The sequence below is a fragment of the Dendronephthya gigantea genome, unplaced genomic scaffold (assembly GCF_004324835.1).
Source record: "Dendronephthya gigantea isolate DGI-Jeju-01 unplaced genomic scaffold, DenGig_1.0 000367F, whole genome shotgun sequence".
Taxonomy (NCBI): Eukaryota; Metazoa; Cnidaria; class Anthozoa; order Malacalcyonacea; family Nephtheidae; genus Dendronephthya; species Dendronephthya gigantea.
Window position 1 is genome coordinate 71642 of NW_021163377.1, and position 19178 is coordinate 90819.

The following is a 19178-nucleotide window of genomic DNA, read 5'->3' on the forward strand; positions in this document are numbered from 1 at the left end:
AAGTATACTGCAAGGTGTTTTTTCGAATTTCTATATTCAGTTTAATACTGCAAAAATTACAAGCAACCTACGACAGTTGGACGAAATCAGCAAACTTATATTACATAACAACACGGTTACTGTAGAAGTTTCAACGACAAATGACTTTACTTTACGTTATGCACATCTGATAAATGCAATCTGGTTTTACGTACAAAGTCCAAAAGGTAATTAGGAAATATTCATTTATAGAAGGTATGGAGATTGGATTGATACTCTAGAAAGGTTTTCCGCATATGTAGAACAGGCTTCATTTATATAAAAAACATTTACGTTTTTCAAGTGATGGAATATCGCTGTCAAAAACTGACTCTTGCACACGACTGCAGAGTAATGTGTATTCAATCATCCACATCAAATACTCTCTTTAAATTGCAACCTCACTCCTCCCTAACTTAGAATTTTGATGTAACAACAGCAAAATATGCATATCATCAATCGACAGATATAATAAAAAACCACGCGTCCATGCACCAATTCGTACTGACGTTATTATTTCCATTGCTTCTTCACAGACATGTTTCGTTCAGAATCTTTCTGCATGATCTAAAGAAAAACAGTAAACCACTCAGTAAAATAAAGATTTCAATTATCAGCACCTTGTGTTGTTGAAATTCAAGAAAAAAATGTCGATCATGTTTCGACGCAGTTGCATAAAAAATGTTTAAAACCTAATAACCAAAGTCTTGCAGACATCAATAGAGCTCTCGGTTTGTTAACCCGGGCCTTCACTTCTCTAGATAGAGAATGTCTAAAACACCCTACATTTAGGGAAAAATTCTACATGCACCCATGCCATGATCTCGCAAAATGTTTTACGTAGTGTATGGAAATGCTAGGACCAGGGAAATGCTAGGACCAGGGAAATGCTAGGACCAGGAAAATGCTAGGACCAGGGAAATGCTAGGACCAGGGAAATGCTAGGACCAGGGAAATGCTAGGACCAGGGAAATGCTAGGACCAACGAGCTACATAGTGCATGACCTAACTCTGACAAAATGGAAAGCAGTCTTAAGGCGGGTATCTCCATTTAGTTCAAAATGTCGCGCGATCAATTTTTTGCGATCGCTTTCTTTTGAAACGTATTCATACAAGCTCACCTAATGGGATTAGTTCTGCTAGACTGTTTGTATTTCAAAAGAAAGCGATCGCAAAAAGCCGATTGCGCGACATTTTGCACTGAATGGAAATCCGCCTTTACGACGGTGATAAAATACCTCTGTCGGCTAACATGCATTAAAAAACAATAGACGTTCCCGGTAATTACGTCACAACTTCATTGCACGTTTTCAAGTGTCTTCGCTGAGGACCTTTTCCTAAAGTTCTTTCTAATGCATGCGTTTACGAAAGATGTTCTGCATGTGTTTAACGTGACGTAATTACCGACAGGTTTGTTACCTTAGACACGGCCATCTCAAAATCTTCTTGTGTCACATGAACTCTTCTCTCTCTTAAGGCGAACATACCTGCTTCTGTACAGACACCCTAGATTTGGGAAATAGCAGCATACAGGTCATATGACGATGTACTATATTTAATGTTAATGTAATACTTTTTGCAGCAGTGTTGGAACTTAAAAAAATTACCTTTACTTCAGCACCAGATGCTCCAGGCATCAATTCGGCAATTTTTCGAAGATTTATTCCTCTCGTTAAATTCATCTTGCGTGAGTGAATTTTCAAGATATCCAAGCGAGCCTATTATAAATATTGATGTTAATAATGTTAGATGCATGTCTGTTATTTAACAAGCTGCGAAGAAATAAATATTTTTAAAAATCTAAAGAAATCATACCTCTTCATTCGGTGCAGGAAATTCAATTTTTCGATCAATTCGGCCAGGTCGTAGTAAAGCTGCGTCCAAGATATCTATGCGATTCGTGGCCATTATAACCTACAGAGTACGAAAACTTAAGGTATAATCGCTTCGATATTTTCTCAGCCTCTCAAGTTTAACGCAATCGAAAAATCATGAACGCCAGAAGTTCCAGAACTCAACCTTGATGTTTTTGGTAGCCTCAAATCCATCTAGTTGGTTTAGCAATTCCAACATTGTTCTCTGTACTTCACTATCACCTACAAATCAAAGTTTACTGCATCACTTGCGGTCCTGCACTCAATGCTCTGGATACAGTGGTTAATAATTTAACATGACATTTAGAAAAGCTTCACGCACAAGACAATTAAATCACGAATGCACTCTGTATATTTACTACACATGCAATGAAAACATTGTCAAAAAACAAACCTGATCCACCAGATTCAATTCTTGAAGATCCGATTGAATCAATTTCATCCATGAAAATAATTGACGGAGCATGCTCTCTGTAGTCGTGTCAAATGATATAAAGTATTATCTCTTCTTCATATGTTAGCAAATTGTACTAATGTTTTATTTTGTACTTTGTTCCTTTTTCAGAATTAATTGTTAAATGTCTTTACCTGGCCATAACAAACAATTCTCGCACCATTCTAGCACCCTCTCCAATAAACTTCTGAACTAGTTCAGACCCTATATAATAATAATGATGATGAAAACTTTATTTATTATATCTATGTGTTGCATAATTACATTAATAAACTTTGATTTTTAACATCTAGTTTATCGTCGATTACTTGAATGATACATACACTGTATACATTGCAACAATCGATATTACATTCTGATCATTTATCTTAAAATTTTAATATTATTATAATAATCATAATAATAACGTGTCTAAGTTAGAGAAGTAAAAAATTCTATTAACAATAATTGCTGGTCAAGGCCTTGTTGTGGAACTAACCATTATACAAACCAACTATACAAACCATTTTCTTGGACAAATAGATTACAATTATAAGGATAAAAGAAATGAATTTCCAACCTGAGACTCTGATGAAAGTACATGCAGTATGATGAGCCACAGCTCGAGCAAGAAGAGTCTTTCCTGTGCCTGGTGGACCATACAATAGCACACCCTGAATATAAAATAAAATTGATATGTATTTTAAATCAATATTAAAATTTTGGGCTTACAGTACTTTGCCAGGCTTCCCAGTGGTGTGGTGTATTTACTTAAAATACTCTAGCGAAGCGCAATGCGATACAATGCTATTAAGTCAATCTTAAAGATTGTTAGTAGACAAAGCTGATGAGTTCTTGCCGGGACCACAGGCATGACATTTGCTCTGAAAGTTGCTTAAGAAAAACAAGTTTTCTCCCTGTCTGGTTCTATTGCTCAGCTCGCAAAGATCTAGCAAAGGCAACACAAAATTGCGCGAGAAATTTTTCTAGTTTTCTTTCTAGAGCTAATTTGTCAATATAATTTTGGGCCGCCTATGGATCTAGTGATCTTAATTTACTGGATCGTCAATGTGTACCACAAGCGCGAATTGGGTACTCCAATACAATGTTATACGATGTACGATAGATGATATAGGTACAATACTCAACAGTACCATGATGCAAATGCACTTCTTTAACACTAAAGCATTAGAATACTGTGTTCACCAATTTCTTTACAATTTGTATCACATTAAACCAGATCAATTCAATTTAATTCAATTTGATCATTCAATACATATATTCAGACTGACTAATTTAACAAGAGCTAGGGTGGGGGGGGGTGTCACACCCTTATGTATATCCCTGGCCAGCATACAGCTCAGCTGATGTTTTCGTATTATCAATATTATACTGTACAAGTTAAAACAAACCTTGGGTTGGTCGATCCCAAGTGCTTCAAATAATTCAGGATGTTTAACAGGTAGTTCAATTACCTAAAAAATTACAAACTTACATTCTACAGTAAAGCTACAAAAGTCATGGACCAACAATAACAAAACATACTTCTTTTATTTCTTTAATCTGTTTATCCAGACCACCAACCATTTCATATGTAGAGTCTGGGACTTTTTCAACCATCATCAAGCTTACTAAAGGATCAACCTTGCAATAACAAAGATATACTGTAGTATCATAACAAACATTTTGTCCACATAGCTTAGTCTTCTAATGTATGTACATATATTGTATAACTGGGAATTTGAACATACCTTGTTTGGAAGAATTTTATGTAAGGTATAACTGTCATTTCTTAAAGCAACACGAGAGTTGGCTGTGACCTGAAACAATAATAAATACTATATATTCAAGAATTATACATGTCCATTTAATATTATTACTGGGAAACAGGCTTTGCACAAAAGTATTGGATTTTCCATAAAAAACCAAATATCTTGTGTATATCTAGTGAAAGCAAAAGAGGAATACATACATCATTAATATCAATAGCTTTATCTAAATCAACCACAAACTTTCCTTCAGGATGAACCTGAAATATTAAACCAAAAAGCATCATAAATATCCTATTTGATATATGAACCAGATGTGTGTATGCAATTAAACAGAAGGGTTATGAATTCTGTTCATCACCAAAATGGTGATGGGAGGAGTTAACAATTTGACAACAAAAACTCTTTCTGGTATGACATATTACATAGATTAGCATTCATAGAGTGAGTAGCATCTAATGATGATTTTGATGTGCTCATTTAATTAAACTCAAATGATTTTTTTGAATTACTAAACCAAATACTCACCTTAACAAGAACTTTCTTTTTATCCATTGGCTTTACAACTTCACCCACATATGATCCTTGTTCCTGCAATAACTGCAATTCCTCTCGTAACATACGCACTGGAACAAAACATGAATTCAACATTGTGTCAAAATATCATAAACACTTGAACAGCATAAAAAAGTATTGTGTGAGATGTTTTAAAAAGGAATTTTAAAAGCCATTTTATAGTATAAAATAAATAAATTACCTTTAGCATTTAATTCATTTCTCTGTGCTTCAAGTCTTCGAAGGTTTTTAACCTTTTCTGTAACTGTCAGCTGAGGAAAATTCAATCAAAGTATTTTACAACTATGACATGCATTGATTTAATTATTTAAAAAACACCTACATTATACAGTACCCAACTAACTGCTAACGCAACTCTGAAGTCATCCGAAAGAAACTACTTTCACTTTTGAGAAAAGGCACTTCTTAAGATGATAAATATGCATAACTTTATTTTGAAACAAAAATAGGTATTGTTTACAAACAAATGTAAGAATATAATCCATGCTTCATAGGGTCGAAAAGTGACACAACCACCAAAAACTCATGCAAAACAACATTTACTACTCTCCTGGTTTCCAAATTGTAACATAGATGGAATAATATGACTGACTATGAATTCAATTCTCTTCCAGAATGAATGAACTTATATCTGCAATTTTAACCCAAATTTTTATTGCAACTAAAGACGTGAAAGGTCACCTGAAGTTCTTCAATTTTTGTGACATAGTATTGCTGAATTCCCTCATGGCTTTTATCAATTTCAATCTCCATCTGAAAGCATATAACATCCAAATGTGCCTATTATATTATATGCAATCAGTTACAAATAATATCCAATTTTAGACAATATGATGTTTATACCAATACACTGATCAAAATTATCTGTTTTTATCTATAGCTATTGAACCCTATATTTTATTTTATTATATATTTTGTAATATTTTATTATTATTATTATTTTGGCTATTTTATTCAACAATTATGTCATTCACTCCAGCCATCAGGGCTCTCACGATGTTTTGAACAACCTGAGACAAAAAAAAATTGAGTATATTATATTAAATATACCTCCCTCCCCTTGAAAAAGTCAAACTTTTCTAAGGAAATTTCCTTAGAAGTGAGAATGCTGCCAACCATATACAGCTGAGATTATAATGTTAACAATGATACCATTCACTCTCATCATAAATAGCTCAGCTTCTGCTCAGCTTTGCCTTGTTGGCTATCAAATCTTACTTCACAAGAGCTTATATTATAATCATTGAATATATGTTTTATTTTTCACAAACAAAAGTAATTGTGATTTCTAAATATTCACGTTAGTGTGATTGAATAAAAAAATTAGACTTTGTTGGTCACACTTCTGTCTACATCTCAATAAAACCAGGGAGCAGAAAATACCCAGATTTGATGCAAATTTTTCTGACCACATGTTACATAGTAATGACTTGAAGTCATGTCTCAAACATGATTTCTGATAATCTGATATATGTACCTTCTGAAACAACTAAGATATAAGTACATTATATGACGTATTAAACGTTAGAAAAAGTTTCAGAATGGTTAATCAAGATCTATAAATAAATTCATTATTAAGCTAGAAAATCACGTGTAGTTGAAAATGAAATATGAAATCAAAGTTATATGACCGGTTTAAATCAATCATACATCCGTACATCTAACGTACTATAGACGTACTATGGTTACTAAATTTGACAAATAAAATCAAGAAGCCGTGAAATAAAACTAAAACACAAACTTTGTAATTTTTATTTAATATATTTCAAGTATTTTTATACGTTTACTTTGTATCTTACTGACAGAAAATATTTACCTTAACTTCTTTGTTGCTTTTAGCTTTTGGTAGATCATCATTTTTCAAAATATTTCTATTCTCGCTATTAAAAGATGAAATAACAGAAAGGCCAGCCGCCGCCATGTTGGAGAAACTTGATCACTCCCAGCATGCATCGCGCAACACTCATTTTGATTGCGTAATAGCCACTGAGCTATATAATAATTCCTGGAGGACCGGTTCTTGACCAGAAAGTGAAGCAAAAAACATGGCGGATTTCGGCGTTTGCTGACGCCACTTGGTTCCTTTTGCTCATGGTAGTTACCACTGACATACCGCGATACAAAGTGAGAAATTGAGTCCGTCTCCCTCCTGGATTTTATGAAAATATTTTCAGCTTTCCGTATATATTTTTTGTTTTTCATATAAAATGGATAAAAGTGTTTCTCTTTTTCCCTATTCAACAAATGGAAAGGACACGTAGCTTCGTGCTCTGCGTCTGACGTTGTGAATGGCTTATTTTCACTTATCGGTAGGGTGAATTTTCTCATTTTGCTCTTATTTTATAACATCCAGGTATTAAACTGAGGTAAGCCGTTTTTCAACTTTTTTACTATAAACAATTTCGTTTTTGGCCTTTCGAGTTGGACTATAGTATAAACTGGTTACCAAAGCCTCTGAGACAATAAATCCATCAAAAGGTTTGGTACAAACAGTCAATGCAATGTTATATACCCAAATTTTATCATTTTTTCTTAACTTGTGTGGGGAAAAAATTATATTCCTGGCAGTGTCAATCTTTTGAGTTTGGTCTATGTTGTTTTCATGATAGCAAACATCAATGCTAATAGGTAAACCATTCCCCCAGTGAGTCTACTATAGTCCCTCTTCTATTGATCCCACCCAGCATCAATTAACATGATCTGAGGGTGCTAATACAAAATAAAAAGATGCTGTAAACAGTGTAAATTAATTCCAACCTTTGATAGTGAGCTCTGTTAAAGCCTAGTTAATATATTATCTTGTTTACTTTGTCAAATCCAAAGTGAAATGATCAATTATAATGGCTTTTAATTTATTTTTTAGCTTCTTGCACCTTGGGAATAAATCTTGATTATATCTCCATTTTTATTTTTCAGGATGAAGTTCATGCATTTTATGACTGTGCATTGTTATTTTTCATTTCCATGTTATCTGATTTTGTTGTTGGCTGGTGTTCTTATACCATTTGTCATATTTATTAATTAATGAAATAAATATAAACATGCATTGACTGAGCAGTGTGTCTTCAATCTGCAGCAACGTTTGTAATTTTCTGTGTATGGTATCAACCTCTAAGAGGGCTATATTCATTAGGCTAATCAGTGGAGCCTATGGAGGGATAAATGTTATTTTTTCTATGACCAGGGGTCCAGGGATGCAATTAGAGAATGCTGAAAACAGGTTTATTAAGGTACAAGTTGATGACTTGAATGAAAAGTATATTATGCAAATATGATTCTTGGTTGAAATTATATTCCTGCACTTAGTATTCGTCAACTGCCCAGCATTTTGCCTGAGCTATGGCCTCTGTTTCTTTGGATTTTGGATTGTGCATAGATATAAAGTCTTGAAGACAGCATCACATACTGAATACTGATTACATACTTCCTGCGCAATTCATCAGTTCAGGGTTTAGAAAAGTCAAATTGTTGCCCATAAATTCCTAGTTGTCTTCAAATATGCGAGGATAGTGCCAAAACATTCAAACATTTGTAAACTTTCATATTGGAATGTATAAATAACAAAAATATTATTAAGACTAATAAAATAATAAACCTGTCAGTTCGTGTCAGTATTAAAATCTTTAGTTTGTCCACATTTTTCGATATTTTAATATATATTCGTTCCCGCACTGGCAAAAACAGCGTGTATGACTTGTATTCATCTTAAAATAAAACTTTATTAGATGTCAGTGCGAAAAATATCAACAAAACAACCAAAAAATATTTCAAAAACAAACAAGATTTCACGGCAAAAAAAATATAAAAACCAGGGGGGAGAAATGTTATTTACAAAAACCAGGGGGAGAATACTGCTGTAGCGGGCTCATTATTGAGCCTGGTCAGTGGTAAATACCATGGCCAAAAGGAACCAAGTGGCGTCAGCAGAGCTTCTGCGGTTGCGCAGAAGGGCGAAGTCCGCCATGTTTTTTGCTTCACTTTTTGAGAAAAAAACATTAGGAGCCGGTCCTCCAGGAATTATTATATAGCTCAGTGGTAATAGCCAATTATAGCCACTTAATGTAATAACCTCTCACAGGAACGTGAACAGCCTGCCCTGAAGCCAGAGTTATTTTATGATTGCAGTATATTCTTTAAGTCTCCGTTACCTTGGATTAGACTATTTCGGGCAGCCCTGTGTGATATAAATAATTAAACCTTTATGGTCTGGTCATCAAAAATCGACTTCTGGAGGAGTGGAAGTCGTAAATGCATCAACGCGACGGACCGTAACAACGGCAACGGTCAAACGCAGTCAAATCGTGATTCGTCCGCAATGGATATTGTCGGTGGTTATTGCCTTATTGGTGCATAAAATTCTTTGTCGATAGAAATAAAATATCTACTTCATTGCCATTGCATGGTCAACCTCAATCAATCATATAGAAGAAGAACGTCATTGCTTATCATTTTGGAGCGTTTTTATTTTCGAAACGATAAACTAAAAAAATCGTGTGAATCGTGTGCACATAGTAATAGCCTAAAATACTACACGGCATACATAAATACTACAAGGCCTCCCATACAGAACCAAATGCCTTAAAGGCTTAACTTAACTTTTTTTCTCGAACTTTTCATGCGCCGAACCTAATGTTAATGTTAATGAGCTACAGTATTTGTTTAACTACATTTACATTCGATTAGGCACATGAAAAGTTCGACGTCTGAAACAGGCCTTACAATATGTCTTAATAAATACTAATTTTCAAGAAAACAGCTCCGCCTTCAATCATTTTAATATCCTAGAATCAGTATTCTTGTTTCGTCTTCTTTCAAGTTTTCAACATTCTTTGACCGAGTCAGGCGAACCCTCATCACTCATCGCATTCTTTTTAAATATTTAAGATTAAGTTGGGGTTTCAAATACATCCAGCTCTACTGTTTTACTATAGCTTTACTGTAAAGCTATGTGAAGCTGCACTAAACTATCCTTTGGAACAGACGTTAGAGAAATGATCCCGAAAGACTCCTTGGATCTTTAATATTTCGATACTTGTACGCCACATAAACACCAAATATCTGTAAAAGAAATATAGCAAGGAGTGTTTTCGATTGCTCATGACAATGATATAGATATTGCTCTAAACTCGGTTGCGAGTAGATATGGATTTTATGTTCCAGTGGCAAGAAATCGTTTTTACACGAGAATATAAAATAAAATCCATATTTTCGACGACATAAGACGACAAGTAAGTAAGCCGCAAAAGACCATTATAAAAGCGAATATTTTTTAAATTATGGCCTAAAAATTAAAGTAGAATAAATTTTACTTATCTAAAGATGTCTTTTAAGTGTTTTCGTTTGTATTTCCAACGTTAGTTTCGTTTTATACACGAACCAAAGACCGGCGTATGAGTTCTACGAGTGTTTTAGTTCTCAGTAAAATACCCCCATCCATGTAATCAAAATAGCATATGAATTATGAAATGATAAAATAAAACTCTCCCAAGCCCAAGGCTTTTTGTTGTCCGAGAGTAAAACATGGAGTCCTGTAAAAACATAGTCTGGACTAAATCGTTAATCTACTTTTTTCATTAGTGAAACAATGATATAAGTCATGAACCACAAACAACAACTGGAAAAGACAGTGACCATGCACATAAATAGTAAGAAAAGCTAATTGATCAGTTAAAGGCTAACTATAGCATCGTTATATTATAATTTAAAGAATTATTCATACCAAAGTAAAACTGAAAAATAACCCAACACCTCCAGCAACTGAGAGAACTTGATCAATAGAATCTTTGAAATATGCAAAACATGCTGGGCATTCATCGCAATGATTGTGAGTCTTTTTCTTACAGCAAGGAAGCTAAAAAAAGGAAAACATGAATGTCATAGGACATAACAATTGACTTAATATTTTGTTATTTGTTACTTCTGTGAAGTTTTTGTTCATTAATTGGAATAAATACATTTTGGGGCAAAGATTGGTAAATTATTGTACTGGGGCTGGTTGTTCGAAAGGCCTTTAGCTTAAACGTTTGATAAGCCAAAGTGTAAAAATATTCTCATGCATCTTGTGAATGACTGAACATACATCTTTCGTATTAAATATGCACTTCCATTGAAAATTAAACTATTTACATTGAAATTTTTTAGTTTAGTTATTCAATAAATTAATAATTTTTTTTTCTATTTTGAACCTATCCACCGTTTAAGCTAAACGGGCTCAATACAACCGGCCCCAGTATGACAAAGTGACTGTCCAGCACAATTGTTTGTTTTGGCAGAAAGCCTTTTTGGTAATGTACAACTACAGCAGTAGGCGTGTAGTTGCTATTGGGTGCAACCAAATTTAAAAATTTCATTAGAATGACTACTTCATCACATGTTTGGAAAGTTGTTGTAAAACTTATGACATATCTATGCCAATCATCAAACGAATTGAGAGAACATATACCATTTCTTTTTATTGTTAGGATAACATACATTTACAATTAAGCCCAAAGTTTGTCTGGATTGCATGTATAATTGACCTGGGGCCGGTTGTATCAAAGCCGGATATCGCTATCCACCGGATAGTGATTTTTTCAACCGTTCTAAAAATGCTCGAGAAGCGATAAAATTTCAGCTTAGAAGCAACAATTATTAAAGAGGATCTTCGATTTAGGAATACTAAGATTTAATCAAGTTGTAGCAAATAACGGGCGATTTTGAAGCGATTGAAAAAACCACTATCCGGTGGATAGCGCTATCCGGCTTTCATACAACCGGCCCCTGGTGTTAATTCTTTCTAAACAATCTTCATAATTATATGTTTCTATAACATCTTATCAGGAGCATAGCTGACCTAAAGATTTAATCCTGCTGTACTGAAACTTTGGTGCTCATTAAAGTTCTGTGAAAACCATTATTTTCTAAAGAGCTGGACTAAATTGTCAGGCTGACTACCCAACTGCATCTTATATTAATAATAATGTTGGGAACAGAATATTATATTTTGGTGCCAGACACCTGTTATTCATAGGCTTGCAATAGGAAAGCCAATCATTAGAAAGGTGACAAAGAAGATGAGAATATTATTGTTAGTTGACTAAACCACATGCCATATCAATGTCTGAAACCTTACTTTCACACAGGGTGGATGAGACATGGTAGTATTTGCCAAATCTGCCAAAACATGAAAACCACAACAATTTCCTGCAACTTGAAGTTCATCCTTTGTTTGATTCCCCAGACGTTGCCAACTCGATCTTAATAAGGCTTCTTGCTTAGCCGGAGGCACAGTCAGAGCAGCAATTGATACGGAGAGTAGGAAAATGAATAGAAATGCCAGTGTTATCATGTACTAAATCATGTTAAGAAATACTACTACGTTGCTGAAGTGTACTGGGTAAAACATATACTGTGATTGCAATAAACAATGGATATCAGTAGCAGCTAGTATGCTGGGGGGCAATAGCTAATCCTTCTCAAATTCTTTGATTATGACCTAATTAGGTACCAAAAATTCTCAGATATAATATACATAGATATAAAATAAAATGGATACAAAGAATAGGATAACTAGTTGATGCCTTACTGCACCAATAAGACCAAATATTGAAATAATCAGCAAGAAAACACCACATGCTACCACAGCACCCAATATTGGTAGACTAGTCAACACAGCTGTGATCTTGGCATAGACAGCAATGCATATTAACAGAATTGCAAGAAACTAGAAAATAATTAAATTATACAACCATTAATCTATGTAATAATATTATATATGTCATAATTTATTATTTCTCAGCTGGCTAGGTAAAAATTTATCCAACTCTGTGTCACCTATTTTTTGTCACATAAAATATCTGGAATGTTACCACAGTGAATTTTAATATAAACAGGGTGCAACGTACGTTGGTAGCGTCTTCAAACAACTTAGCATCAAATATGGTATACTGTAACAACTGAAATTTGGAATTTTAGGTTTAAAATCACAAGCCATCAAGTCATACAGCTCAACCAAGGCTGTGAAGTAATTAGAAAGACAGGGAGGGGGTATTGTGGGGCTTGTTCCTGATTGAAATGATTGTCAAAGGCAAAAGTATAGAAAGCAGAGTCATATGAAAAGCTAATCATATTGGTATCTTTATTAAAACTTGAGCTGATAATGGCTAATTGAAATTTGATTAACTGAGATTTATAGGAACCTGAAATTAAGTAGTTGACTAAAGCAACCTGCACAAAAATATTTTTAAATTTTATTTGAACCTCCTAATACTATGAAACATTGTAAATCAAAATGACATCTCATTTGTCCTCAGGAAAGACTAAAGAGGTTCAGGTTGGTTGTTGGTTATTAAATGAACAGCCCATGATTCACACTACATTTCAATTTCTTATTTTTAAACATCATCATTAAACTGAAACTATTATAAATTGAAGAGATATAATCAAATGAACATTTATATACTTACAATGTAAATAACATTTAAAACAGCCAGTGAATTTTTTGAGCTATAATAAGCACACGTTTTAAGACCAGGTCGTTTTTCTATATACATATCCAGAACTTTAGAGCACTTCCTTCGTAACGATTATCTTTAAAGAAGAATCAGGAATCAAATATGCACCATCAAAGAATCCTTTTTTTCGTGGACATACAATTATATGTATTGATTTTGTGAAAATGAAATATTTATTATTTATAATAGCCAAAATACAAGTACAAAACTAGTACTAAAGTGAAGCGTATAGAAGACCCATGTAACATTAAACTTGATTGGTTCGACATTGACCTGTGTAATAGCCAATCAAATTTCGTGTTACTGATGCACTGAGCTATATATAGCGACTCCACCAGCCATAGTATGCACCAGCATTCCGCATAAATAGCATGGCTTGGGAGCACATAGAGATCAGCGAAAATATTGTCTAATTTGTCTTTTTTCTTTGGTTATGAACGGTATGACATCTGTTAGCAGTTGCGTAACGCAACCGTTGTGCCACCATCCCTCCCATCCCTCAATCGTTCATTTTTGGCCCCCTCAGATACGCTAAAATACAAAATAGGACCCATTTGTCTACCAAAATAATTAATTCCAATATTTTATGACGTTGATATTATGGCTTCAAAGAATCCTAATGGCATTTGCCATACTAAAGTTCAAAGTCTGGTCTTTTAGTCCTACTGTTTTGTAGTTCTAATTATTTTTGTACGAGGCCCCTATGTCTCGAAGCCCCCCGTCTCCGACATTTTAAACCAAACGATATTTTTAGGGTTAGGGTCAATCCTGTGAAGTTGAATAGAGGTGTACGATTTGAGGAGTCGAGGAATAATTGGTGACAAGTCGAGCAATTTGTACTCATTTATTTATCATCCGCAAGTCTATCATCAGTATCATGTTAAAATCAGGTACACTGACGTTTATTTCACTACCTCCAACCAAAATTTATCCCAGTTACATTATACAGCGCCTTGTTGTATGGCTTGAAAAATGCTCTTAGTTTCATTTCAACGTCCACGTCAATCTTTGGATGAGGTCTACCCTTGTTTGAAGAAAGACATTTTGGATTTCCTTTACGGTCTACAGGACAGTAAAATCTTTTCGCTTTATTATAGTAAAAATGTTCTTGTGTGATAAAGTCTTCAAGTTCCAGACATTTTTCTAACTTCTTCGCAACGGGATATGGATTTTTGGCAAGACGGTCACCGTCAACAAAACACATTTGACTCAAATCAAATACTTTCAGCCAATTTTGTACGTGATAAGAATAAGCACTTGTATTTACCTGAAATAATTCATAATAAACGTCACCTCGTTTTTCGGTGGACACTAAAACCTAACGATTTCGAAATAGAAATACGTGACGTTCTTACAGCTATTTCTGGCGCACTGGGACCAGTTGTTTAAAAATTAACCGCGTGTTTGGATCAGGCCATCCAAACACGGAAACCATTAAGTAATTGTATAGCGACAAACATTCTTCGAGGCATTTCACGTCCCCAGTAACACGGTCACTCCCTGTGACACATTCCTAAACACCCCCCACCCCTAAGTCTAAGGACTGTTTTCCCTAGCCCAGGCATTCAAGTTTTTTTGCTGGATATTCTCATCTTCGATTCCATTGGTTTTGCCCTGTGATCATTAATACACAAATCTTGGTATTACAAGATGTTCTTCGGAGTGTGATTTTCTTATGTTTCATCATAAGGTGAATATTAAGGGACGGTGGTTAGTGTGGTAGAATGATTAAGTGAGGTTTTTGCTTATCGCTATATTACACTACTGACCACAATGACTATGACATTTAGCTTTACGGTTTTACCTGAGCACGGAGATTGTCAACGTGGCCGGAATTCTTGATAGCCAGTTTTTCAAAACTACGAATGTTTTTCCCTTCAGATTGTAAATACAACTTCCAGTGCAGGTATTCAGAAACTGTTCGAGTGAATGGGTCTCGTAAAACAACAATAAATTTAATGTCCCTACTGCGACCACATCTTTCAATTGCTTTCTTCAATCGTATAGCTGCAACTGGTTTAATTATATAATCTGGACTCTTTTCTATTGTTATCTGAGTTGACGTTGTTGGTGGCATCCGTTTGGTGTAGGCGTTCACTCCCAATTTGTATTTCGCGTCATTTGAGAAGAAGCGCAGTTCATTGGGAGGTCCAACAACCTTGGGGTTAAGGCGAATTATTTGATACAGAGCACGTGTTCCTGCCTTTCCGAAACCAATTATTATAATGTGAGGAAATCTATGGGCCAAAGAGAAATGGCTATTTTTTATTGGTATGTCACACTTTTGACTGAATCGTTCCGATGTTGAATCGATCTCTAATTCTCCAGACTTGATGCACGAAATATTCTTAGTTGATGAAGTGCAGTTGTCAGTGTCAATGTCATTTGTTAAAGCAATACTATTCGATGAGTTTGAAGCTATTTTGACAGTTCCAATAAGAAATATAAGGAAGAGAATAGAGATTAATATAATCCTGATGATAAATCTTTTTGGAAAACGTCCTCGTAAAAACGCCTTTGCAAACGAAATTACAAACATCGGAATACCAAATACTCGACACAACAGTTTACAAAGGTTTTAATGCCTGCAAGAAAGACAATAACAGAAATGCTATTTATTTATTTGCTAAATAAATTGATCGATCTTTCTTTACTTACATTCTTTTAGAAACTGGAGACGGCAAACCAGAAACTAGGAAATTCTAAAGCCGAGGCTATTGTGTAGTGGCAAACTGCATGCAATAAGGCACCTTTTTAGGCCCCTTTGGGCGCCTAATGCGCATGCGCCCTACCGTGAACATAAAATAAATGATATGGAACTCTTAAGGAACAATTAAGGCAGTTGTTTAAACAAACATACCTCATATTCATTACATGACATTAGTGATCTCGAGTGATTACACTACGATGTGTTGTTAGCCTCCCCTGTTTTGTGCTTTTCTACACAAGCATGCCCTCAAACTTATTACACAGACGATAAATAAAAAGCATTTGATTGAAAAAGCATTAAATTGCCAACGTCATATAATAATATATAGTTCGTCAACGTAACGATCAACAGTTATATGATTACCTTTCATTCTGACCACATATTAATGGAAGCAAAGATTAAAGACCAAAATTCTACAGCTAACTGCAGGAATTGTGTTTATGATTGTAATATTAATCTCTTACTTTCACAAGATGACACTGGCATTTTCATAATAAGATATCAGATATCATATTATATTCATGATGTGTATTTGTGCATATAATTATTCAATGTTCGGTAGATTCAATCATCGGCACCCTATAGTTACCCGATTAATTGAAGTCTTGAGTTTTAGTGATAGGCAATACCACCTTTTTTCATTCGATATGCGGATACCGCCATTTTTTCGATACCGATACTAAAGTCAGTATTTCTTGGCAAATATTTGAGCCGACAAACTCCTCTTCTCAGAACCGAGGCTTTCGTAGGCTTTCGTGTGTAAATGCGCTGTTACACTAGGCAATTTTTCTTGCAACTTGCGATGCGGTTATAATTTTGAGGGATGTTAATTCGTATGCTAAGAAGAAGTTAGCAGATCTTAAGAAATGTTCGTATTAGTCAACTTTATTTGCCTCAGGAGTAAATTTGCATTGCAAGATGCAAGAACCTAAAGAAAGTTGTATAGTGTAACAGTGCCTTCAGTATTTTAAAAAATGAGTACCTGGCAGACGGGCAGGAGTCAAACGTGTGCTGGTTGTCGCCATGCACCCCTATAAAGCGCCCCTTCCCGCTTCTACAGATGACAGGATATTAACCTCCGGGTTCGCGGCTCGGGATTCGAGTGAACCCCAGTGAAGCTTTTATGAAAGTTTTTTACGTACATGTATAATATAGCCTAACATGCATACACTCAGTATCTTTGTGTAATGTGCATTTATTTAATCATATTTCAAAACCAGTTGACTTTCGTATAGTAAAAGCGTTTTTAACCAAAACTGATTTACGTGTAACGTGTATATTTTTACCCCAGTTTATTCCAGGGAGTGAGTTCAATTTTTCATGTTTGCTGCACGCGCCGGTGTAGGCTGGTTGTTGATCAAATCAAATAAACGTACTTGTACGTAGAATCAATTACATTAACAGTATTTTGCCAGTGGTTGAAGGTTAGGCGATGTCTTATGTCATGCCCGCTACCTTTTAGAACCTTCCGTAGACACGATGGCGAGACAAATCCAATTTGAAATGTCAGATAAATCAAGGAAGACTTCCTTTTGAAAAAGGCTTATTAACTGTAACTACACAAGGTGCACTAGAACAGTTTAGAACTGCCAGGTTACATGTGCATCAGTCGTTTAACAGGGTTGCGCGTTTTTTTAAAACATGTTTTCTAAAAACTCGCAGAGCAAAAAACGGCAATCTAAAAATTAGGCCCTCACAAATGTCTAGAAATACGGATCCTTAAAAGATTGAGGAAATTATTTGCACAAAATTCTTTCGACAGATAATATGGTAAAGAACATAAGTAGATTGGATTTTAGTTGATTTGCTTTTGACTCTTTATGGTTGCAATGGAAAATAGTTCCAGAACTTCTTATAGTTTGCATAACACAATGTAAATGTACGTATTAGTAAGTCAATTTATTGGGACAAATCCTTCAGTCAGTAAACTTATAACACGATCTACCAAAGGCAAATATAAATCAGTGCGAAAACGGGCTAAACCATGCAGTGAACTCTAGGCTAAACCGAGTGAGCTTGACGTAACGTTGGTTAAATCCTCTCTCTTACTAGAATCAGTGCAGACAAGGAAGATATAGGTAAGCCCATATTGCACGGATTTAAGCTACTGTCATATTTCAAATAGACTTTAAAACGTTTCCAATGACGTCAAAAGCCGCGAAAAACGGTGAAATACTAGAAGAAACTTGATTGGCTCAAAATAAGATAAGTGTTCCTCGAAATATTCAAACTGTTCTGAGCACTGACTCAAACCGTATATAGCTACATCATAATCGGATCCTTGTTCATGATGTTTGGAATTTTAACTGAAACGCGCTTGGGTTTTTTAAATCCTGCTCAACTGAACGTTTCAAAACCCTTTCAACTGACGCCCGTAAAAAAAAGTCACTAATTTCTTAATAATTCAAATAAGATTTTACCTAAACGGAAATCCACTCTTCCAAGTCGGAAATAACTACTCCATGGCATTTCTGTTCTTAATTGTAATCAGAGGATTTGAACTTTAATTTTCTGTTTTTTATTTACCAGAAGATGTCACAAAGTTCGTCTTACGTCAAACGATGGCACCACACTATTTTTTGTTTGTCTTGAACTAAGCCTAACGTTGAGGCACGTGTCCTTATAAGGCATGAAAGAATAACCATTTGCAAAGCTGGTGATTAAATCTCCAACAAGTATAATAATTCAGTATATTGTCTGAAATGTTAAACGAAAAATGAAAGCTGAGAAGACAGAGTATATGAGAAATACATAATTCCATATTGGTGGCATAAGATATTTTATCACCTTTAACCATCTTCCCGGATTTGCTGATACATATTTCACTCATCCACCTTTTATGACCATGTGTATCTCGACTACACACGTTTTTGTCAATATTGATAAGGCAGAACTTCATACGAAACTTATAAAGAGTAATGGTTTCAAGCCTCTGGACTTTAGCTATGGTTAGATATAGATATAGGAAGATATCTTATCATCGCCAGCATTCTGCTCAATCGCTTTGTCTATACGGTGAATTGATTAGTCATCAATCACGCGCCAGGCAACATAAAATGGTATTTTCGCCCATGTGATTTACTGTTCTTCCAAAATGTTTATACCCTTTAATTAAGTAAATGTATTTTAAAAAGAAAAATGTTTGCAGTTCTACCAACTTTTTTTCTGTTAATATCAACAATAATTTATTTCAAATGTCACTCAAAACTTTATTATTTTGTTCCTATCTCAAGAAAAAAAAGCCTTTTGAAATCATGTAATAAATGTAATAAATAAGCCAGTAAGTATAACCATATTCTTCTAAAT

At 34.7% G+C, this 19178-nt stretch overlaps 3 protein-coding genes across 5 annotated transcripts; all 3 read right to left on the bottom strand.

The window, feature by feature from the left end:
* Positions 1-15: 15 nt before the first annotated feature.
* LOC114542577 (26S proteasome regulatory subunit 8) lies at positions 16-6615 on the bottom strand. Its single transcript, XM_028562100.1, has 16 exons — positions 6487-6615; positions 5352-5423; positions 4852-4921; positions 4623-4720; positions 4298-4354; positions 4077-4145; positions 3871-3969; positions 3738-3800; positions 2906-2999; positions 2481-2550; positions 2287-2363; positions 2038-2114; positions 1834-1932; positions 1626-1736; positions 1438-1524; positions 16-585 (listed from the first exon to the last, which is right to left on the bottom strand). Exons 1-16 carry the CDS (start codon positions 6589-6591, stop codon positions 532-534), a joined length of 1302 nt encoding a protein of 433 aa, XP_028417901.1. The 5' UTR covers positions 6592-6615; the 3' UTR covers positions 16-531.
* Positions 6616-9565: 2950 nt separating this feature from the next.
* LOC114542575 (heparan sulfate glucosamine 3-O-sulfotransferase 5-like) lies at positions 9566-19149 on the bottom strand. 3 transcript variants are annotated; one of them, XM_028562098.1, is made up of 7 exons: positions 16236-19149; positions 14967-15747; positions 13115-14429; positions 12205-12372; positions 11782-12000; positions 10390-10521; positions 9566-9728 (listed from the first exon to the last, which is right to left on the bottom strand). In XM_028562098.1, the coding sequence occupies exons 2-3, from the start codon at positions 15699-15701 to the stop codon at positions 14073-14075; spliced, it is 1092 nt and encodes a 363-aa protein (XP_028417899.1). In that variant the 5' UTR covers positions 15702-15747; positions 16236-19149; the 3' UTR covers positions 9566-9728; positions 10390-10521; positions 11782-12000; positions 12205-12372; positions 13115-14072. The 3 variants fall into 3 exon arrangements, with proteins under 3 accessions (XP_028417899.1, XP_028417900.1, XP_028417898.1); XM_028562099.1 differs by having other exon boundaries at positions 16023-19149; XM_028562097.1 differs by having other exon boundaries at positions 14967-19149.
* On the bottom strand, positions 9654-13201 carry LOC114542585 (tetraspanin-31-B-like). The gene is made up of 6 exons (XM_028562104.1): positions 13115-13201; positions 12554-12604; positions 12235-12372; positions 11782-12000; positions 10390-10521; positions 9654-9728 (listed from the first exon to the last, which is right to left on the bottom strand). The coding sequence occupies exons 1-6, from the start codon at positions 13199-13201 to the stop codon at positions 9654-9656; spliced, it is 702 nt and encodes a 233-aa protein (XP_028417905.1).
* Positions 19150-19178: the final 29 nt, after the last annotated feature.